Source organism: Salmo salar, chromosome 12 (assembly GCF_965601325.2).
Source record: "Salmo salar chromosome 12, fSalSal1, whole genome shotgun sequence".
Lineage (NCBI taxonomy): Eukaryota > Metazoa > Chordata > Actinopteri > Salmoniformes > Salmonidae > Salmo > Salmo salar.
Window position 1 is genome coordinate 42,460,637 of NC_138302.1, and position 24,341 is coordinate 42,484,977.

Here is a 24,341-nt window from a genome sequence, read left to right on the forward strand (position 1 = left end):
ATCTGACTCACTGGCTACATTCTGTATGTATCCGTGTCTGACTGACTCATTGACCGACTGTCACTCTATATCTGTGTGTGCGTGTATGTTTACAGGAGGTGACACACTACCTAGTTAAATGGTGCTCCCTGTCCTATGAGGAGGCTACATGGGAGCTTCAAGAAGACGTGGACCCGGGGAAGATTCGGGAGTTCGAGGAGATCAAGAGAATCCCTGAATACAAATTTGTGGTGAGTGTAAATAGAAAGTCCCTCCCCTGTAACCTACAGAATGTATACTTTTAAAAATATTCTGTATTATATGTGTATTGTTTAAAAAAAATATTGCTTGGTATTACTGCACTGTTGGCGGTAGAAGCACAGGCATTTCGCTGCACCTGCTATAGTATCTGCAAATCTGTACGGGACCAATAAACTTTGATTTGATTGTTAATTACATTTTTAAACAAAGAAACAATCAGGAATGTGTCTGAATTAGGTGTTCTGTTGTTGGAGAGTAGCTTGTGGACTATCTCTGTGTGATTGTGAGAATTGATAGTGTTCTGTGGAGGGGGGGTGCACATGTACTGGTCCATTCGACGTGGGTGTGTGTGGCTCTTATTTGAGATGGACAGTCATCCCTGTGTGTGCGCACTCTGTGCAGGAGAGACCGCAGCCAGACAAGTGGCAGAAGCTGGACAAGTCCAAAGACTACCGAAATGGGAATCAGCTGAGAGAGTACCAGCTGGAAGGCATGAACTGGCTGCTCTTCAACTGGTACAACAGGTAGGACACCTATCCCCCTCTTCCTCCTCGAAATCTTGACATAGTCCCTGTGGGGACATGTATAGTGGACTTACTGCCTTGTCTTAAAGGGATACTTTGGGATTTTAGCTTCTCCAGAGTCAGATGAAGTCATGCATACCATTTTTATGCCTCTGCATCCAGTATGATGGAAGTTAGTGGTAGTTTTGTGAGCTAATGCTAACCAGCATTAGTGCAATGACTAGAGCTGTGTTCAAATACTCATACTGACTGTAGTATTTTTGACATACATTGAGTATGTAGTATGCCTATTGGTCATAGTGTGGATATAAATTCAGCAAAAAAAGAAACGTCCTCTCACTGTCAACTGCGTTTATTTTTAGCAACCTTAACATGTGTAAATATTTGTATGAACATAACAAGATTCAACAACTGAGACATAAACTGAACAAGTTCCACAGACATGTGACTAACAGAAATTGAATAATGTGTCCCTGAACAAAGGGGGGATCAAAAGTAGCAGTCAGTATCTGGTGTGGCCACCAGCTGCATTAAGTACCGCAGTGCATCTCCTCCTCATGGATTGCACCAGATTTGCCAGTTCTTGCTGTGAGATGTTACCCCACTCTTCCACCAAGGCAAGTTCCCAGACATTTCTGGGAGGAATGGCCCTAGCCCTCACCCTCCGATCCAACAGGTCCCAGGCGTGCTCAATGGGATTGAGATCCGGGCTCTTCGCTGGCCATGGCAGAACACTGACATTCCTGTCTTGCAGGAAATCACGCACAGAACGAGCAGTATGGCTGGTGGCATTGTCATGCTGGAGGGTCATGTCAGGATGAGCCTGCAGGAAGGGTACCACATGAGGGAGGAGGATGTCTTCCACAGCATTGAGATTGCCTGCAATGACAACAAGCTCAGTCCGATGATGCTGTGACACACCGCCCCAGACCATGATGGACCCTCCACCTCCAAATCGATCCCGCTCCAGAGTACAGGCCTCGGTGTAGCGCTCATTCCTTCCACGATAAACGCGAATCCGGCCATCACCCCTGGTGAGCCAAAACCACGACTCGTCAGTGAAGAACACTTTTTGCCAGTCCTGTCTGGTCCAGTGACGGTGGGTTTGTGCCCATAGGCAACGTTGTTGCCGGTGATGTCTGGTGAGGACCTGCCTTACAACAGGCCTACAAGCCCTCAGTCCAGCCTCTCTCAGCCTATTGCGGACAGTCTGAGCACCTATGGAGGGATTGTGCGTTCCTGGTGTAACTCGGGCAGTTGTTGTTGCCATCCTGTACCTGTCCCGCAGGTGTGATGCTCGGATGTATTGATCCTGTGCAGGTGTTGTTACACGTGGTCTGCCACTGCAAGGACGTTTGTCTGTCCGTCCTGTCTCCCTGTAGCTCTGTATTAGGCGTCTCACATTGCGGGCAATGCAATTTATTGCCCTGGCCACATCTGCAGTCCTCATGCCTCCTTGCAGCATGCCTAAGAAACGTCCACGCAGATTAGCAGGGACCCTAGGCATCTTTCTTTTGGTGTTTTTCAGAGTCAGTAGTAAGGCCTCTTTTGTGTTCCTAAGTTTTCATAACTGTGACCTTAATTGCATACTGTCTGTAAGCTGTTAGTGTCTTAACGACCGTTCCACAGGTGCATGGTCATTAATTGTTTGGTTCATTGAACAAGCATGGGAAACAGTGTTTAAACCCTTTACAATGAAGATCTGTGAAGTTTTGGATTTTTACGTATTGTCTTTGAAAGACAGGGTCCTGAAAAAGGGACGTTTCTTTTTTTTGCTGAGTTTAGTTAGCATGCTAAAAGTTCCCAGATGTTGTACTAAATTCGCCAAAGTACGAAGTATACAAGCAGTGGACACTGTGCTTTTCTGCAATTCTTAAACCTCTTAGGGACAGACGTTCCGCTAGCGGAACGCCTCACCAATATCCCTTGGTAGAGCGTGGCGCGAAATACAAATACCTTAAAAATGCTATAACTTAAATTTCTCAAACATATGACTATTTTACACCATTTTAAAGACAAGACTCGTTAATCTAACCACACTGTCCGATTTCAAAAAAACTTCACAGCGAAAGAAAAACATTAGATTATGTCAGGAGAGTACCCTGCCAAAAATAAATCACACAGCCATTTTCAAAGCAAGCATATATGTCAAAAAAACCAAAACCACAGCTAAATGCAGCACTAACCTTTGATGATCTTCATCAGATGACACTCCTAGGACATTATGTTATACAATACATGCATGTTTTGTTCAATCAAGTTCATATTTATATCAGAAAACAGCTTTTTACATTAGCATGTGATGTTCAGAACTAGCATACCCACCGCAAACTTCCGGTGAATTTACTAAATTACTCACGATAAACGTTTACAAAAAGCATAACAATTATTTTAAGAATTATAGATACAGAACTCCTTTATGCAATCGCGGTGTCAGATTTTAAAATAGCTTTTCGGCGAAAGCACATTTTGCAATATTCTGAGTAGATAGCTCGGCCATCACAGGCTAGCTAATTTGACACCCACCAAGTTTGGTGCTCACCAAACTCAGATTTACTATAAGAAGAATTGGATTACCTTTGCTGTTCTTCGTCAGAATGCACTCCCAGGACTTCTACTTCAACAACAAATGTTGTTTTGGTTCGAAATAATCCATAGTTATATCCAAATAGCTCCGTTTTGTTCGTGCGTTCATGTCAGTATCCGAAGGGTGACGCGCGGGCGCATTTCGTGACAAAAAAATTCAAAATATTCCATTACCGTAGTTCGAAGCATGTCAAATGCTGTTTAAAATCAATTTTTATGTTATTTTTCTCTTAAAATAGCGATAATATTCCAACCGGGCGACGTTATATTCATTCATAGACTGAAAGAAAAAGATGGAGTCGTCTCGTGCAGGCGCACACCAGTGTCATTGTTCCCTGCCTGACCACTCACAAAAACTCCTGCTTTTTTTCGCCCCAGAGACTGCAGAGACGTCATTCCGCTTTCTGGCGCCTTCTGAGAGCCAATGGAAGCCTTAGAAAATGTCACGTTACAGCAGAGATGCTGTATTTTTGATAGAGATGCCCTAGAAGGAGAACAAATTGTCAGACAGTGCAGTTCCTGTATGGAATCTTCTCAGGTTTTGGCCTGCCATATGAGTTATGTTATACTCACAGACACCATTCAAACAGTATGCATATTCTAGTTTCTGGGCAGGAGTAGTAACCAGATTAAATCGGGTACGTTTTTTATCTGGTTGTGAAAATACTGCCCCCTATCCCAAACAGGTTAAGAAAATGCAAAAATTCTTCAGAAAATGGGCATAGCTTCACAACGTTTTCAGATTTGAAGAGAAAGGTAGAAAATCTGCAGGCCAAGTCCAACGAGAGCAGGTACAAATTCTAATACGTATATTAAAAAAAAAAAAAAGAAAAAGTTGATGTCTGGTTTGCTTAATATAATTAATTTGAAAGGATTTTTACCTTTGATACTGAAGTATATTTGAGCAATTACATTTAATTTTGATATTTAAGTATATTTCAAACCAAATACTTTTTAAATTTTATTTATGGATAGCCAGGTGCACACTCCAACACTCATCATTTACAAACAAAGCATGTGTGTTTATTGAGTCCACCAAATCAGAGGCAGTTGGGATGACCAGGGATGTTCTCTTGATAAGTTGGACCATTTTCCTGTCCTGCTAAGAATTCAAAATGTAACGAGATCTTTTGGGTGTCAGGGAGTTCATTATTTTCTTTAGGAATGTAGTGAAGTAAAAGTAGTTAAATATAAATAGTGATGTACAGATACCCCCAAAAATTACTTGGGTATTATTTTTACTTAACCTCTCTGGGCTAGGCGGGACGAATTCATCCCACCTACGCAACAGCCAGTGTAATCCAGTGGAGCGATTTTCAAATACCTTAAAAATCCTATTACTTCAATTTCTCAAACATATGACTATTTTACAGCTATTTAAAGACAAGACTCTCGTTAATCTAACCACACTGTCCGATTTCAAAAAGGCTTTACAACGAAAGCAAAACATTAGATTATGTCAGCAGAGTACCCAGCCAGAAATAATCAGACACCCATTTTTCAAGCTAGCATATAATGTCACAAAAACCCAGAAGACAGCTAAATGCAGCACTAACCTTTTGATGATCTTCATCAGATGACAACCCTAGGACATTGTTATACAATACATGCATGTTTTGTTCAATCAAGTTCATATTTATATAAAAAAACAGCTTTTTACATTAGCATGTGACGTTCAGAACTAGCATACCCCCCGCAAACTTCCGGGGACTTTACTAACAATTTACTAAATTACTCACGATAAACGTTCACAAAAAGCATAACAATTATTTTAAGAATTATAGATACAGAACTCCTCTATGCACTCGATATGTCCGATTTTAAAATAGCTTTTTGGTGAAAGCACATTTTGCAATATTCTAAGTACATAGCCCAGCCATCACGGGCTAGCTATTTAGACACCCGGCAAGTTTAGCCTTCACCAAAATCAGATTTACTATAACAAAAATGTTATTACCTTTGTTGTCTTCGTCAGAATGCACTCCCAGGACTTCTACTTCAATAACAAATGTTGGTTTGGTCCCAAATAATCCATCGTTATATCCAAATAGCGGCGTTTTGTTCGTGCGTTCCAGAAACTATCCGAAATGGTAAATCAGGGTCGTGCGCATGGCGCAATTCGTGACAAAAAAATTCTAAATATTCCATTACCGTACTTCGAAGCATGTCAACCGCTGTTTAAAATCAATTTTTATGCAATTTATCACGTAAAAAAGCGATAATATTCCGACCGGGAATCTCCTTTTCGGTAAACAGAGGAAAAAACACAAAGACGGGGGCAGCCAGTGCACGCGCCTAAGCCCACAGTCCCTTGATCGTCCACTTGAGAAAGGCGATAATGTGTTTCAGCCTGGGGCTGGAATGACAACATTCAGGTTTTTCCCGGGCTCTGAGAGCCTATTGGAGCCATGGGAAGTGTCACGTTACCGCAGAGATCCTTTGTAATGGAATGAGATGTCAAAGAAAGACAATAAATGGTCAGACAGGCCACTTCCTGTAAAGGAATCTCTCAGGTTTTGACCTGCCATTTGAGTTCTGTTATACTCACAGACACCATTCAAACAGTTTTAGAAACTTTGGAGTGTTTTCTACCCAAAGCCAATAATTATATGCATATTCTAGTTACTGGGCAGGAGTAGTAACCAGATTAAATCGGGTACGTTTTTTATCCAGCCGTGTCAATACTGCCCCCTACCCTCAACAGGTTAAGTACTTTACACCACTGACTGGCCCTGAATAAATTAAGTTGCATCATGTTTCGACCAAGGCAATTCCCGTAAAGGCATATTGCTGTTTTCCCTGATCAAGTGTGATATTTTTTTGTCCACATAAATGACTTCGGTAAGTTGTTAATGTGAAACTCACTTGACTGTCTTGCAATGTAGAACACAATTTAACTTGCAGTTGTGCTTCCTGCCACACGCCGTTCTGCATGTCTCTTTCAATGCGGCAAAATGTTTAGAAATAACTTTTTATTGCCCGGAACTGTAAGTCTTAGGAGGTTATTTCTATTTAGCATAATGCCTACACCCGTCTGATCCTTTTAAATCTATGAAAAGTGTCTTAGAACCTGGAGTGGATTTCATTACAAAAAAAAAAGTCTACAGCTGCTTCTCTGGTAGTGTAATGGAACATTATGTTTGATTTTCTAATGATGAACACAAATCAGATCAAATCTTCAAATGCAGAGAAATTGGTCTGTTTGTGCAGTTGTGTCGGAGTATAATTTTTATGACAGATTTGAGTAGCTCGTTGAAAGTAATTGCCGTGTATCGCTTTTTGTTTTGTTGTTTATCCACTCTGATGGACAATACAGTGGTGTTGCATCCCTTACAAGAGGCTCAGACAGCTGTTCAGTTTGTTCACATCAAAATCACAAATGGTTTGTTGTGCCCAGAAATAAATAACACATATTGAAACCAGGCAAGATCAAAAGGTGAGATCAGGTGTTCAAATTAACCAAATATTTATGGTACACTGATATCAAACAATATTTCCTTGACTGGAGGTCTTCGGGCACAGCCAGTCTTTACGCTAAGCTAGCGCTAACACTAGTTAGCATTGGCTCACAAAGCGACCTCGAACTTCCATGAGTATCCATGAGTTCAGCTGACTCTGGTGATGTAGATAAATTGTCATTGTCCCGAACTTTAATCAGTCAAGGCTGAGATGGCGGGTATGACAACTTTTGGTGTGGTGGACTAACTTTAAACTGCTAACCTGTGAAATATTTGCATCAAAAACATTTGTTAGATACCTATATGTTGTCATTCAGTGCATCGCGTGCCGCTTGGATTGTAAACAGGTGGGTTATTTTGAATGGGAGGGGCTGGGGACTGGCTTTGGCAGAGGCTTAATGTGGATTGTTACTTAAATGTTACTTCCGCTCAGAAGAGATTTGAAAACCTTAGACCCCAGAATCAAACTGAGTTAGCTGGACAGCACATGTGAGATTTGGTTCTATGTTCCGAGATGACCTTTTACTCACCCGCTATGGTAAAGGTCAACACCCGCACCTTTTGTCTTTTTTGATGACATTTTGTTTTTGTGTTTGACACCACCGTGATTCCCACATCTTCCTGTTTGTCACAACAGTTTTCTCACCTCTTCCCATACAGGAAGAACTGCATCCTGGCTGACGAGATGGGCCTGGGGAAGACCATCCAGTCCATCACCTTTCTCTTCGAGATGTTTTCCATGGGCCTGCGGGGGCCCTTCCTCATCATCGCCCCCCTCTCCACCATCACCAATTGGGAGAGGGAGTTCCGTACCTGGACGGAGATCAATGTCATCGTCTACCACGGCAGCCAGATCAGCCGCCAGATGATCCACCAGTACGAGATGTACCACAAGGACCAGCAGGTGAGCCAACATGGTGTGTGTGAGGGTATGTGTGAGTGCAAGGGTTAAACCTCTTCTTCACTGTGACGGATTTCCGTCATGTTATTTTTAAATTTTTGGGGATAAAATAACTGAAATTAGTCAACTTTGCAATTTCATATGTTTACAAAATGATCCTCTTTCCCTAAAAGCATGATGCCCTGGCAACCCCAAGCTTAAGCCAATTTTTTTAAAGATGCTATGCTGCATCTGTTATGCTACAGGTTATAATGATTTTAAAGGGCAATTATATTTGGGGCTCCCAAGTGGCGCAGTGGTCTAAGACACTGCATCTCAGTGCAAGAGGTGTACCTGGTTCGAATCCAGGCTGTATCACATCCGGCCGTGACTGGTAGTGTCTAGTTAAGTAAAATAAAAAAATATATATATATTTCAGATGGTGTCAACACAATTTTATTTTAATACATTTTGGAGTAGAATATCCTTTTAAAAAGTCACCCGAAGTGACCTTCTCAGTTTTTAACCTTTCTGGGAAGGGGGTTCCGCTAGCGGAACACCTGGTCTACAGCCAGTGAAATTGCAGAGAGCCAAATTCAAACAGAAATCTCATAGTTAAAATTCCTCAAACATACAAGTATTATACACCATTTTAAAGATAAACTTCTCGTTAATCCAGCCACAGTGTCTGATTTCAGAAAGGCTTTAAGGTGAAAGCACACCATGCGATTATGTTAGGTCAGCGCCTAGCCACAAAAAAACCATACAGCCATTTTCCAAAGGAGAGGTGTCACAAAAGTCAGAAATAGCGTTAAAATGAATCACTAACCTTTGATGATCTTCATCTGGTGGCACTCCCAGGACTCCATGGGCCATCTGCTTAGAGTGCTCTTATTCGCTCCCCTTTCACAATAGAAGCCTGAAACAACTTCTAAAGACTGTTGACATCTAGTGGAAGCCTTAGGGAGTGCAATCTGACCCCACAGACACTGGATATTTGATAGGCATTCACTTAAAACAACAAACCTCAGTATTCCCACTTCCTGGTTGGATGTTTCTCAGGTTTTCACCTGCCATATGAGTTCTGTTATACTCGCAGACATTATTTTAACAGTTTTGGAAACTTTAGAGTGTTTTCTATCCAAATCTACGAATTATATGCATATTCTAGCTTCTAGGCCTGAGTAACAGGCAGATTACGTGCGTGCGTGCGTGCGTGCGTGCGTGCGTGCGTATATGACCAGTTAGGCGGTTGGTCAGTCATGGTGTGGGGTGGCATTTCTTTGGGGGGCCGCACAGCCCTCCATGTGCTCGCCAGAGGTAGCCTGAATGCCATTAGGTACCGAGATGAGATCCTCAGACCCCTTGTGAGACCATATGCTGGTGCGGTTGGCCCTGGGTTCCTCCTAATGCAAGACAATGCTAGACCTCATGTGGCTGGAGTGTGTCAGCAGTTCCTGCAAGAGGAAGGCATTGATGCTATGGACTGGCCCGCCCGTTCCCCAGACATGAATCCAATTGAGCACATCTGGAACATCATGTCTCGCTCCATCCACCAACGCCACGTTGCACCACAGACTGTCCAGGAGTTGGCGGATGCTTTAGTCCAGGTCTGGGAGGAGATCCCTCAGGAGACCATCCGCCACCTCATCAGGAGCATGCCCAGGCGTTGTAGGGAGGTCGTACAGGCACGTGGAGGCCACACACACTACTGAGCCTCGTTTTGACTTGTTTTAAGGACATTACATCAAAGTTGGATCAGTCTGTAGTGTGGTTTTCCACTTTAATTTTGAGTGTGACTCCAAATCCACACCTCCATGGGTTGATAAATTGGATTTCCATTGATTCTTTTTGTGTGATTTTGTTGTCAGCACATTCAACTATGTAAAGAAAAAAGTATTTAATAAGATTATTTATTTCATTCAGATCTAGGATGTGTTGTTTAAGTGTTCCCTTTATTTTTTTGAGCAGTGTATAAATATATATGTGTTTATACAGCCTTTCTATTTGAGGTATAGGGACATTAGTATCTCTGGAAATGTGGTACCATGGTACTGACAATATCTGTACGTCATGCCTCAAGTGGGTTTGAGGAACTCATGTTGAGGAAGTAGAGTCTCAAGGTAAAGTATACTGAACAAAAATATAAACACAACATCTATAGTGTTGGTTTCATGAGCTGAAATAAAAGATGCACAAAATGCTTATTTTTCTCATTTTGTGCACAAATGTGTTTACATCCCTATTTGTGAGCATTTCTCCTTTGCCAAGATAATCCATCCACCTAATAGTGTGGCATATCAAGAAGCTGATTAAACAGCATGATCATTACACAGGTGCACTTTGTGCTGGGGAGAATAAAAGACCACTCTAAAATGTGTAGTTTTGTCACACAACACAATGACACAGATGTCTCAAGTTTTGAGTTAGCGTGCAATTGGCATGCTGACTACACGAATGTCCACCAGAGCTGTTGCCAGAGAATTGAATGTTCATTTCTCTCCAACATTGTTTTAGAGAATTTGGCAGTTTGTCCGACCGGCCTCAAAACCTCAGAACACGTGTAACCATGCCAGCCCAGGGCCTCCACATTCGGCTTCTTCACCTGCGGGATTGTCTTGAGAACAGCCATCCGGACAGCTGATGGAACTGTGGGTTTGCACAACCAAAGAATTTCTGCACAAACTGTCCGAAACCGTCTCAGGGAAGCTCATCTGCGTGCTCATTGTCCTCACTAAGATCTTGACCTGATTGCAGTGCGGCGTCATAACCGACTTCAGTGTGCAAATGCTCACCTTCGATGGCCACTAGCATGCTGGAGCAGTGTGCTCTTCACGGATTAATCCTGGTTTCAACTGTGCTGGGCAGATGGCAGACAGCGTAGCGTGTATGGCGTTGTGTGGGTGGGTGGTTTGCTGATTTCAACATTGTGAACAGAGTGCCCCATGGTGGCGGTGGGGTTATGGTATGGGCAGGCATAAGCTACGGACAACAAACAATTGCATTTTATTAATGACAATTTGAATGCATAGAGATACCATGACCTGAGTCCCATTGTCGTGCCATTCTCCGCCGCCATCACCTCATGTTTCAGCATGATAATGCACGGCCCCATGTCGCAAGGATCTGTACACAATTCCTGGAAGCTGAAAATATCCCAGTTCTTCCATGGCTTGCATACTCACCAGACATGTCACCTATTGAGCACGTTTGGGATGCTCTGGATTGGTGTGTACGACAGCGTATTCCAGTTCACGCCAATATCCAACAACTTCACACAGCTATTGAAGAGTGGGATAACATTCCACAGGCCACAATCAACAGCCTGATCAACTTTATGTGAAGGAGATGTCGTGCTGCATGAGGCAAATGGTGGTCACTCCAGATGGACTGGTTTTCTCATCCACGCCCCCACTTTTTGTGACCTTCTAATGTTACAAGATATTCGAATGAGTTCTAATATCAACCCTGCAAAATGTGAGGATTTCACACAAACGACTTCAACGTTTTGATATTTGATCGAAGAGGACAGCAATCTGATGCCATGGCATTGTTTTTAATTTACTGTAGTAGGATTAAATGTTTAGGACCAGAACTCCCTGAGGACAACATAACGGTTTTCATCAAAGTGTTAAAGCAGTGTTTTAAAGAACTGCTCTAAAAAGTGTGTGTTAAAGAAGTGTTAAAGGTATTCTTAATTATTTTATTTTACTCCACCTTTTGTCTTTCTCTGTGTCTAGGGAAACATAGTGTCAGGCGGGTACAAGTTCCACGGGGTGATCACCACCTTTGAGATGATCATGGCCGACTGTCCAGAGCTGAAGAAGATCCACTGGCGCTGCGTGGTCATCGACGAAGCCCACCGCCTCAAGAACCGCAACTGTAAACTCCTGGAGGGACTCAAGCTCATGAACCTGGTGAGGGGGTAGCTAGCTAACTTTCTTGGCCGTCTGCATTGTCGTTGTAGTCCAATTCAGTGCAGCACCAGCCAAGGCTGATGGTAGCATGGATGCCCTTCCTTGGTCAAGAGGGACATACTGCACAAAAATAAACATTGTAATGAGCCAGACTAGCGAGTGGGAATCTCTGTTGAGTTACATGGATGATACGTGTCTTTGAGTGACCTGAAAAGCTGTATAAATGTTTTTTTATGTATTAATACTCAAATCTGAGTACCATTTTGTTGTGTATTACACCTCTACCACCCCCTGTAGGAACACAAGGTCCTCTTGACGGGTACCCCTCTGCAGAACTCGGTGGAGGAGCTCTTCAGTCTTCTCAACTTCCTGGAGCCCCTACAGTTCCCCTCAGAGAGCCTCTTCCTAGAGGAGTTTGGAGATCTGAAGACTGAGGAACAGGTGATTATTTTTTTTAATTTTTAATTTATTTTTCTCTGAGATACCCTTTTAGTGTAGCAAAGTGGGAAACCTACCTTTGGAATTTATGGGAATGTTGATTCTTTCTCAGAGATACCCTTCAACAATTTCCTTTTAAACATTGTATCATATACTTAATGGCAGTTAACATGCTACTGAACAAAATGGAAAGCCTGCACTTTAAATCATCAAGCAGTTTTTGAATCTGTGTCGGTATCAAGTTGTTGCATCTGCAGTGCAGGTGTGGGCAATTTAAACATATTGTTATGAATAGCGCCACAGTAAACATAATGTTGTGTCCAGGCCAGACTAAACAAACAATTGAATTGTCTAAGTCCAAACTGTATGCTGTTAAGTCTGTAGCTACACTAGACATTCTAAGTCTCATTACTGCAGACCATCAGATCCTAACCTCCTCTGTCCTCCTTTGACCCCAACCCTGCTCTCCTCTACCCCAGGTGAAGAAGCTGCAGGCCATCCTGAAGCCCATGATGCTGCGGCGACTGAAGGACGACGTGGAGAAGAACCTGGCACCCAAGGAGGAGACCATCATTGAGGTGGAGCTCACCAACATGCAGAAGAAGTACTACCGTGCCATCCTTGAGAAGAACTTCACCTTCCTGGCCAAGGGGGCCAACCAGCATAACATGCCCAACCTCATCAACACCATGATGGAGCTGCGCAAGTGCTGCAACCACCCCTACCTGATCAAAGGTGACATGTGGACACACAAACACACAAAAACACTTAAAATGTTCACAGTTCATAATAAAATGTAAATTTTCGATGGAAACGTCCAGGTGCGGAGGAGAAGATCCTGGATAGCTTCAGGAAAACACACAGCCCCGATGCCTGGGACTTCAACCTCCAGGCCATGATTCAGGCGGCGGGGAAGCTGGTGCTCATCGACAAACTGCTGCCTAAGCTGATTGCTGGCGGCCACAAGGTGCTGGTCTTCTCCCAGATGGTGCGCTGCCTGGATATCCTGGAGGATTACCTCATCCAGAGGAGGTGAGCCTGGGGCTAAGGATAGAGCCGGGGTTAGGGCAGTTATAGTGTAGTAAACAACCAAAGATTTCAAGACTAAAAGTGGTGAAAGTAGTAGCCTACAATAGGATAAAAACTCCAGGTAAAAATACACTTTATCTAGTCCTTGGCCTATATCCTAATCTGACTTTGGTGCAGGTCAATGTTTATTTGTCACATGCACAGGATACAAAAGGTGTACATGGTGCAGTGAAATGGTTACTTGAATATTTGCATTGTCGCAATATCAAAAATAAGAAAGTCTCCAGATAAAAATATTTCATAATTATTAGATGAGGTTTACCTAGACACACTTATCTAAATTGATGGGTTATGTGAAAGAAATGCTATAACCACCCCCCAGCTACATCTAGTTAAGTGGATGGGTCACTATTGTCTCGACATGTACACATGTTCATGAAATACAATAGATGGCCGTAATCACCCAGACACACCTGGCTAACTTGATGGGTCCTGTAATCATCTGGCAAAGAGGAGTCTTTTGTTTAGACATGTAGCTAGCTAGCTAAACAATGAACCACAATCCCAACCCATAGCTACAGTACAAACAGATTGTCATAGCTAGCCACCATTCATGAAATGCTGTAGTATGAATCTGCAGGTAGCTAAAGCTAACCAACTAGGTTCAATGTCAGCTGGCTAGCTAACATTAGGCTATAACTAGCAATGCAAATGTATTTCTGGGATTACAAATAACATTACTGCACAGATAATACATGTAACGTTAGCTAGCGAGCCAGCAAACTAACGTTTGCTAGCTAGCTAACAGTACGATTTTAACTTGCAACGAAAACTACTTTCTGATAAAATTTGAAACGTATAATATCTAAAAATGTAGCTAGCTAGACTCTTACCCGTATACATGGATGAACGCTTTTCTGTTTGTAGCTAGCTACAGCTACAGCTAGCTACAGCTCGTTTGACCCGTTGTGTCAAGTCACTCCGGTTCACACTGACTGTTTACAGAAAGTAGTCCATCACAACTTTTCCCCACTGATCTTTGTCGATAGCGCCTGCTAAATTCAGGGCAGCAATGTTGAGATCAGTAGCAATACTTGTGTAGTTCTCCATGGCTAACATTATATCTTTCACAAAAGCCACTGTAGCAAGGATTATCTACACATACTGAGCAGCTCGTGTTGAAGACATAAGCGTGCTACGTGGCAGACCAATCCGAACTCATCTCTTGGCATGTTCAGCCCATCCATTATCTCAGCCAATCATGGCTAGGGGAAGGTTCCTGACTTTTTCCATGGCTAAACAAACTAGGCTCGTAATTTAACAATTGTATTCGAATTTACAGATGGCGTACACATTTGTTATTAACCTCTCTGGGGTATGTGGGATGCTAGTGTCTGCAGGACACACTATTCAACAGCCAGTGAAATAGCAGGGCGCCAAATTCAAAACAACAAATCTCATAATTCAAATTTCTCAAACATACAACTATTATGTCCCATTTTAAAGATACACTTCTCGTTAATCCAACCACATCCGATTTCTAAAAGGCTTTACGGCAAAAGTATAACATTAGATTATGTTAGGACAGCGCCTAAACAAGAAAAACCACACAGCCATTTTCCAAGCAAGGAGAGTTGTCACAAAAAACAGAAATACAGCTAAAATGAATCACTAACCTTTGATGATCTTCATCAAATGGCACTCATAGGACTTCATGTTACACAATACATGTATGTTTTGCTCGATAAAGTTCATATTTATATCCAAAAACCCCATTTTACATTGGCGTGTAATGTTCAGAAATGTTTTGCCTCCCAAAACTATCGGTGAATGAGCACATCAATTTACAGAAATACTCTTCATAAACGTTGATAAAATATTCAACTGTTATTCAAAGAATTATAGATACACTTCTCCTTAATGCAACCGCTGTGTCAGATTTCAAAAAAGCTTTACGGCAAAAGCAAACTTTGCAATAATCTGAGTACTGCGCTCAGATATCAAAACAAGCCATACAGATACCCGCCATTTTGGAGTCAACAGAAATGACAAAAATTACATTATGAAAATTCACTTACCTTTGATGATCTTCATCGGAATGCACTCCCAGGAATCCCAGTTCCAGAATAAATGTTTGTTTTGTTTCGTTAAAGTTCATCTTTACGTCCAAATACCTCCAATTTCTTCGCGCGTTCAGTCGAGTAATCCAAATCCACTGTGCTCGCGCAGTGAGTTCAGACGAAAAGCCAAAAAGTTATATTACAGTTCGTAGAAACATGTCAAACGATGTATAGAATCAATCTTCAGGATGTTTTTGTCATAAATCTTCCATAATATTCCAACCGGACGATTCCTTTGTCTTCAGAAATGAAAAGGAACACAGCTAACTTTCATGTGAGTGCGCGCGATTGAGCTCATGTCATTTTCTCAGTCATCTGATTCCAATGGCTTTTATTCTCTCCCCATTCACAGTAGAAGCATGAAACAACGTTCTAAAGACTGTTGACATCTAGTGGAAGCCTTGAAGTGCAAAATGACCCCATTGACACTGTACACTGGATAGGGAATCACTTGAAAAACTACAAACCTCAGATTTCCACACTTCCTGGTTGGATTTTTTCTCAGGTTTTTGCCTGCCATATGATTTCTGTTATACTCACAGACATCATTCAAACAGTTGTAGAAACTTCAGATTGTTTTCTATCCAAATCTACTAATAATATGCATATCCTACCTTCAGGGCCTGAGAAGCAGGCAGTTTACTACGGGCATGCTTTTCATCCGGATGTCAAAATACTGCCCCATACCCCGATGAAGTTAATCTGTTGAGGACAGATGTTCCGCCAGCGGAACCCCTAGCCAACAGCCAATGGCATCGCACGGCGCGAAATACAAAACCAACTAAAATACCACAATTCAATTTTCTCAAACAATCAACTATTTTACACCATTTTAAAGATAAGACTCGTTAATCTAACCACATTGTCCGATTTCAAAAAGGCTTTACAGCGAAAGCAAAACATTAGATTATGTTAGGAGAGTACATAGACACAAATAATCAAACAGCCATTTTCCAAGCAACCATATATGTCACAAAAACCAAAACCACAGCTAAATACAGCACTAACCTTTGTTGATCTTCATCAGATGACACTCCTAGGACATTATGTTATACAATACATGCATGTTTTGTTCAATCAAGTTCATATTTATATCAAAAACCAGCTTTTTACATTAGCATGTGATGTTCAGAACAAGCATACCCACCGAAAACTTCCGGTGAATTTACTAAATTACTCATGATAAACGTTGACAAAAAACATAATTATTTTAAGAATTATAGATACAGAACTCCTTTATGCAATCGCTATGTCCGATTTTAAAATAGCTTTTCGGCGACAGCACATTTTGCAATATTCTGAGTACATAGCTCGGCCATCAAGGCTAGCTATTCAGACCCGCCAACGTCGGGGCAGCCTAAACTCAGAATTACTATTAGAAAAATTGGATTACCTTTGCTGTTCTTCGTCAGAATGCACTCCCAGGACTTCTACTTCAACAACAAATGTTGTTTTGGTTCCAAATCATCCATAGTTATATCCAAATACCTCCGTTTTGTTCGTGTGTTCAGGTCACTATCCGAAGGGTAACGTGCGAGCGCATTTTGTGACAAATAAATTCAAAATATTCCATTACCGTGCTTAGAAGCATGTCAAACGCTGTTTAAAATCAATTTTTATGATATTTTTCTTGTAAAATAGCGATAATATTCCAAACGGGCAACATTGTATTCATTCAAAGAGAGAAAGAAAAAAATGGCGAGTTCTCGTGACCACGCATCTCCAGTCTCACTGTCCCCAGGCTGACCACTTACAAACTCTGCTCCTATATTTTGCCCAGAGACAGCAGACACCCCATTCCACTTTCTGGCAGCTTTAGAGAGCCAATGGAAGCCTTAGAAAGTGTCACGTAATAGCTCAGATGCTGTAATCTCGATAGAGATGCCACAGAAGGACAACAAATTGTCAGACAGGGCACTTCCTGCATGGAATCTTCTCAGGTTTTTGCCTGCCATATGAGTTCTGTTATACTCAGACACCATTCAAAAAGTTTTAGAATCTTTAGAGTGTTTTCCATCCAAATCTACTAATTATATGCATATTCTAGTTTCTGGGCAGGAGTAGTAACCAGATTAACCTCTCTCGGGTATGTGGGACGAAATCGACCCACCTAGTCAACAGCCAGTGGAATCAAGTGGCGCGATATTGAAAAACCTTAAAAATGCTATTACTTCAATTTCTCAAAAATATGACTATTTTACACCATTTTAATGACAAGACTCTCGTTAATCTAACCACATTGTCCAATTTCAAAAAGGCTTTACAGCGAAAGCAAAACATTAGATTATGTCAGGAGAGTACCCAACCAGAAATAATCACACACCCATTTTTCAAGCTAGCATATAATGTCACAAAAACCCAAACCACAGCTAAATGCAGCACTAACCTTTGATGATCTTCATCAGATGACACTCCTAGGACATTATGTTATACAATACATGCATGTTCTGTTCAATCAAGTTCATATTTATATCAAAAACCAGCTTTTTACATTAGCATGTGACGTTCAGAACTAGCAAACATACCGAAAACTTCCGGTGAATTTACTAAATTACTCACGATAAACGTTCACAAAAAACATAACAATTCTTTTAAGAATTATAGATACAGAACTCCTTTATGCAATCGCGGTGTCAGATTTTAAAATAGCTTTTCGGTGAAAGCACATTTTGCAATATTCTGAGTAGATAGCTCTCCATCACGGGCTAGCTAATTTGACACCCACCAAGTTTGGCGTTCACTAAACTCGGAATTACTATAAGAAAAATTGGATTACCTTTGCTGTTCTTCGTCAGAATGCACTCCCAGGACTTCTACTTCATCCACAAATGTTGTTTTGGTTCAAAATAATCCATAGTTATGTTCAAATATCCTCTGTTTTGTTCTTGCGTTCAAGACACTATCCGAACGGTGACGCGCGGACGCATGTCGTGACAAAAAAATTCAAAATATTCCATTACCGTACTTCGAAGCATGTCAAACGCTGTTTAAATTCAATTTTTATGCGATTTTTCTCGTAAAATAGCGATAATATTCCGACCGGGAGAATTCGTTTTCGTTCAAAGATTCAAAGAAGAAAATGGACTCTTCATGTGCACGCGCGCCCCCGTTTCATTGTTCTCAGATCGACCACTATCCAAATGCGCTACTGTTTTTCAGCCAGGCACTGCAGAGTCATCATTCAACGTTCTGGCGCCTTCTGAGAGCCTATGGGAGCCTTAGAAAATGTCACGTTACAGCAAAGATCCTCTGTTTTCGATAAAGAGGTTATAGAAGGCCAAGAAATGGTCAGAGAGGGCACTTCCTGTACAGAATCTTCTCAGGTTTTGGCCTGCCATATGAGTTCTGTTATACTCACAGACACCATTCAAACAGTTTTAGAAACTTAAGGGTGTTTTCTATCCAAGTCAAACAATTATATGCATTTCTGGGCAGGAGTAATAACCAGATTAAATTGGGTACGTTTTTTATCCGGCCGTGAAAATACTGCCCCCTACCCTAGAGAGGTTAAATCGGGTACGTTTTTTTTTCCGGCCGTGAAAATACTGCCCCCTATCCCAAAGAAGTTAAATAGTACCAGCAAAACACCAGTTTCAACATCAACAGTGAAGTGGCGACTCCGGGAAAGGTTTTCTTCTAGTCAGAGTTCCTCTGTCCAATGTCTGTGTTCTTTTGCCCATCTTTTGACTACTTTAGTACACTATAAGAGAAATGAGTCCAAACACTTATGACATCTTCAAATGGGGGGGACTAGATATTTAAAGTGCTTACATTTCTAAATGATAAATGAGATATGTATGAAAATACCTTAAAATCAAAGGTGACATTATGTACAGTCACCTCATAGGAAACATTTGATCTCAAATCCAAAATGCTGGAGTATAGGGTTGCTGCGTGAACTTGCTTCCATTAAGCCACAAGGGCATTAGTGAGGTCGGGCACTGATGTTGGGCAATTAGGCCTGGCTAGCAGTCGCCGGTTCAATTCATCCCAAAGGTCCTTGATGGGGTTGAGGTCCAGGCTCTGTGCATGCCAGTCAAGTTCATCCACACCGATCTCGATAAACCATTTCTGTATGGACCTCGCTTTGTGCACGGGGGCATTGTCATGCTGAAACAGGAAAGGGCCATCCCCAAACTGTTGCTACAAAGTTGGAAGCACAGAATAGCCTAGATTGTCATTGTATGCTGTAGCGTTAAGATTTCCCTTCACTGGAACTAAGGGGCCTAACCTCCTCCATCAAACTTCACAGTTGGCACTATGCATTTGGGCAGGTAGTGTTCTCCTGGCATCCGCCAATCCCAGTTTAGTCCGTTGGACTGCCAGATGGAGAGGCGTGATTCATCACTCCAGAGAAATCATCACTCCAGCAGACGGTTGGCATTGCGCATGGTGATCTTAGGCTTGTGTGTGGCTGCTCGGTCCTGGGAACCCATTTCATAAAACTCCCAACGAACAGTTGTTGTGCTGACGTTGCTTCTAGAGGCAGTTTGGAACTCGGTAGTAAGTGTTGCAACCGAGGATAGACGATCTTTACGTGCTACATGCTTCAGCACTCAACAGTCCGTTTCTGTGAGCTTGTGTGGCCTACCACTTCGCGGCTGAGTCGTTGTCGCTTCACAATAACAGCACTTACAGTTGACCGGGGAAGCTCTAGCAGGGCAGAAAGTTGACGAACGGACTTGTTGGAAAGGTGGCATCCTATGACGGTGAAACATTGAAAGATACTGAGCTCTTCAGTAAGGCCATTCTACTGTCAATGTTTGTGTATGGAGATTGCATGACTGTGTGCTTGATTTGATACACCTGTCAGCAATGGGTATGGCTAAAATAGCCAAATCCACTCATTTCTATATAAAGTGTACATAGGGGAGTGTGTGTTTTGTCGCGAATTCGAGGGTAACCCCAACCAGGACTCAAACCTGGGTCCAGCGACTGTCAGCTGAACAGATTAGCCATTACGCCAAAAGATCCAAACCTTCTGCTGGGTGTTCGGTTGAGGTCGTTACAGTATTTTCATATGTTTTATATTTGGTTGCAGGTACACCTATGAGCGCATTGATGGCAGAGTGCGGGGAAACCTGCGCCAGGCGGCGATTGACAGGTTCTGTAAGGTGGACTCGGACCGCTTTGTGTTCCTGCTGTGTACTCGTGCTGGGGGCCTAGGCATCAACCTGACCGCTGCAGACACCTGCATCATCTTCGACTCGGACTGGAACCCCCAGAATGACCTACAGGTTAGTCAGCACAAAGTTCAGTACCACTTAGGGCACGTTTTTCACACCTCGATTAAACCCAGTCCTGGACTTAAAAGTATTATACTAATTTCCTGAAGTGGTTTCATGGAGCAGTATGTAGCCCAGCTGCTAAGGATTTGGACCTGTAGCCAAAAGGTCGCCTGTTCGAAAAAAGGGAGAAATTGATCTGGCAACTGAAGGGCTGCTGGGTTCAGTTCCTAACAACAATCCCCTACTGCTGGGCCCTTGAGAAATGCACTTAACCCCACAACATGCTCTCCAACCACGTGCGCTGCACTGCAAATACAAGACACATTTTCGTTGTTCGCTGTAACTATGGACAGTAAAGTTGTATTGTCATTGTATGGTTATCCTGTGTGGCTCAGTTGATAGAGCAATGTCGGGATTGTTGGTTCCGTTCCTGCTGGGTTCACCCCTACGAAAATGTATACACTCTGTAAGTTTCTTCAGATAAAAGCGGCGGCTATATATACTGCCCTACCAAGCAAAAGGGCAGTTACGCTCATAGCGTGGAACTGAGAAAAATAGATTTTATTTACCTTGGTTTCACAGTAACTTTATGCAGTTACTGTTAACATGACCCCCATTTTCTCCAAAACACAATACAATAGAGGCAGGATACTTGTCCACATGATTAAGCATGTATTTAATGTTGCAAAAATGACATTAACTAATTTTCGACCAATTTGATTGGTAGGGTAGTATATTTCCAGCAGATTTCATGTGTGCGTGGAGTATGACATGGCATATAGAAAAAGACTACTCTTCACACACTGTTAATGGCAGTGTTAATATAACAACAGTTCTAAGCCTTATTTGTCAAAAACTGCTCTGTGTTTGTCCATGCCAGGCCCAAGCTCGCTGCCACCGCATCGGCCAGAGTAAAGCAGTGAAGGTGTACAGACTGATCACTAGGAACTCCTATGAGAGGGAGATGTTTGACAAAGCCAGTCTGAAGCTGGGTCTAGACAAGGCCGTGCTGCAGGACATCAATCGAAAGGGCAGCCTCAATGGGGTGAGAGACTGTGCTATAACAGCCTGGTCCCAGATCTGTTTGTGCTGTCTTGCCAACTCCTATTGTCATTCAGCCTCATGCCAGCACAAACTGATCTAGGACCAGGTTAAACTATAAAGGATGAATGTTTGATGTCAGGGTTTTCTTTGTATAAACATTGCGTTGTCTACCACCTTCATGTAGTAGTAATCTTTGACATTTGTATGGTCATCCACACTCAGCACTGCAGTCCCTCAACGCTTTTGTTGCCTGTTTTGCAGTACAACATAGTTGTCGGCGGACATGCTAAACATGTTCCTTTGGACTATCCTGGTTTAGTACCCCTCCACTCGTTCATCAAACTTTCACTAGCCGTGCCAGCAGAAGACGGCTTTGTGATTTTCCACATCCCTACCAAATATACCAATAAACACAGATTTTTAGATCTCTCAGCTGTTTTTGATTCCTAAGGATCCCTTATCTAATTCAGGAAATACATTCAAATGGAATTGACCTCAACCTTGATCTGTAATTGGGTCCAGCTGATCTGAGATCTGTTGCTATGGCTTCTTAACTAATGGGGGGCATGGTGTCCCAAAGATGCAGCAGATGACCAAGATTGAGGTGGAGGACCTGCTGAGGAAGGGGGCATATGGAGCGCTGATGGACGAGGAGGACGAGGGCTCCAAGTTCTGCGAGGAGGACATCGACCAGATCCTGCAGCGCCGCACACAAACCATCACCATTGAGACAGAGGGCAAGGGCTCCACCTTCGCCAAGGTAAACCCTGACCCTTTTACCCGGACCTCTACCCCTGACCCTAATATTCAAACCATCACCATCGAGAGAGCGGGCAAGGGTTCCAACTTTGCCAAGGTAAGACCATGACCCTTATACTCCTAACCTCTAACTCCTGACCCTGATACCCAGACCATCACCATTCGGACAGAGGGCAAGTGCTCCACCTTCGCTAAGGTAAATCCCAACCTTTATAGTCTTACCTCTAACCCCTGATTCTAATATCCAGACCATCACCATCCAGCCAGAGGGCAAGGTCTCCACTTTCGCCAAGGTAAATCCTGACCCTTATACCCTTGACCTCTGACCATTAACCTCTGACCCATATCCAGACCACCACCATCCAGACAGAGGGCTCCACATTTGCCAAGGTAAACTCAATTGTAAACCTAACCCTTAACCTTCAACCTAAATCTACAATGAGGTCCAAAAGTATTTGGACAGCGACACATTTGTTTTGGCTTTGTACCCAGCACTTAGAATTTTAAATGATACCGTGATACAATTAGCCTATGAGGTTAAAGTGCAGACTATCAGCTATAAATTGAGTGCATTTTCATCCATATTGGGTCAACTGTTGAGAAATTACAGCACTTTTTGTATATAGTCCCACCATTTTAGGGAACCAAAAGTTTTCGGATAAATTCACTTGTGTATTAAAGTAGTCAAAAGTTTAGTATTTGATCCCATATTCCTAGCACGCAATGATTAGTATTTGATCCCATATTCCTAGCACGCAATGACTACATAATGCTTGTTACTCTACAAACTTTTTGGATACATTTGCAGTTTGTTTTGTTTGTGTTTCAGATTATTTTGTGGCCAATACAAATTAATGGTAAATAACGAATTGTCATTTGAGTCACTTATTGTAATAAGAATAGAATATGTTGCCTCCCGAGTGGCGCAGCGGTCTAACACGGAACCCAAACCGGCTGCGCGTATGTGCCAACGTGCGCTGTCGTGCATAACTTTATTTTGTCCCCCCACACCAAACATGATCACGACATGCAGGTTAAAATATCAAAACAAACTCTGAACCAATTACATTAATTTGGAGACAGGTCGAAAAGCATTAAACCTTTATGGCAATTTAGCTAGCTAGCTTGCACTTGCTAGCTAATTTGTCCTATATAGCTAGCTTGCTGTTGCTAGCTAATTTGTCCTGGGATATAAACATTGAGTTGTTATTTTACCTGAAATGCACAAGGTCTTCTACTCCGACAATTCATTCACACATAAAACGGTCAACCGAATCGTTTCTAGTAATCTCTCCTCCTTCTAGGCTTTTTCTTCTCTTGACTTCATATTGCGATAAGCAACAGGTGCATTACCGCCACCGACCTCGTTTGTTTTTGATTCACCCACGTGGGTATAACCAATGAAGAGATGGCACGTGGGTACCTGCTTCTATAAACCAATGAGGAGATGGGAGAGGCAGGACTTGCAGCGCGATCTGCGTCAGAAATAGAACTGACTTCTATTTTAGCCCTTGGCAACGCAGATGCTCGTGCAGTGTGGGTGCAATTATTGAATAATATAGATTTCTACATTTATTTTGCAACGCTCGCACACGCAACGCGAGCGGTGTAGTCAGCCTGTAAGGCACTGCATTGCGGTGCTTGAGGCATCACTACAGACCCGGGTTCGATCCCAGGCTGTGTTGCAGCCGGACGCGACAGGGAGACCCATGAGGCAGCGCACAATTTGTCCAACATCGTCTGGGTTAGGGGAGGGTTTGCCTGGCTGGGATGTCCTTGTTCCATCACGCTCTAGCGACTCCTTATGGCGGGCCAGGCGCATGCACGCTGACTTCGGTTGCCAGCTGTACGGTGTTTCCTCCGACACATTGGTGCAGCTGGCTTCCGGGTTAAGCAAGCAGTGTGTCAAGAAGCAGCACGGCTTGGCAGGGTCATGTTTCAGAGGACGAAAGGCTCTCGATCTTCGCCTCTCCCGAGTCCGTACGGGAGTTGCAGCGATGGGACAAGACTGTAGCTACCAATTGGATTAAACGAATTTGGGGAGAAAAAAGGGTAAAAATTACAAAAAATACAAATAAGGAATATGTTTCTAAACACTTCTACATTAATCTGGTTTCT

General features: G+C 42.5%; 1 protein-coding gene across 8 annotated transcripts in view; it reads left to right on the forward strand.

Annotated features, from left to right (window-relative positions):
• Positions 1-24,341, forward strand: part of chd6 (chromodomain helicase DNA binding protein 6) — a 137,184-nt gene that overhangs the window by 54,985 nt on the left and 57,858 nt on the right. For 7 of the 8 annotated variants that reach the window (XM_014131640.3, XM_014131639.3, XM_014131634.3 and 4 more), the window contains exons 10-19: positions 96-230; positions 643-764; positions 7,469-7,712; positions 11,429-11,605; positions 11,903-12,046; positions 12,523-12,778; positions 12,865-13,075; positions 20,234-20,429; positions 21,301-21,465; positions 22,045-22,224. In XM_014131640.3, the coding sequence (XP_013987115.1) occupies positions 96-230; positions 643-764; positions 7,469-7,712; positions 11,429-11,605; positions 11,903-12,046; positions 12,523-12,778; positions 12,865-13,075; positions 20,234-20,429; positions 21,301-21,465; positions 22,045-22,224 (1,830 nt within the window). The remainder of the gene's footprint in view (positions 1-95; positions 231-642; positions 765-7,468; positions 7,713-11,428; positions 11,606-11,902; positions 12,047-12,522; positions 12,779-12,864; positions 13,076-20,233; positions 20,430-21,300; positions 21,466-22,044; positions 22,225-24,341) is intronic. The other variant, XM_014131636.3, reaches the window with a different exon arrangement.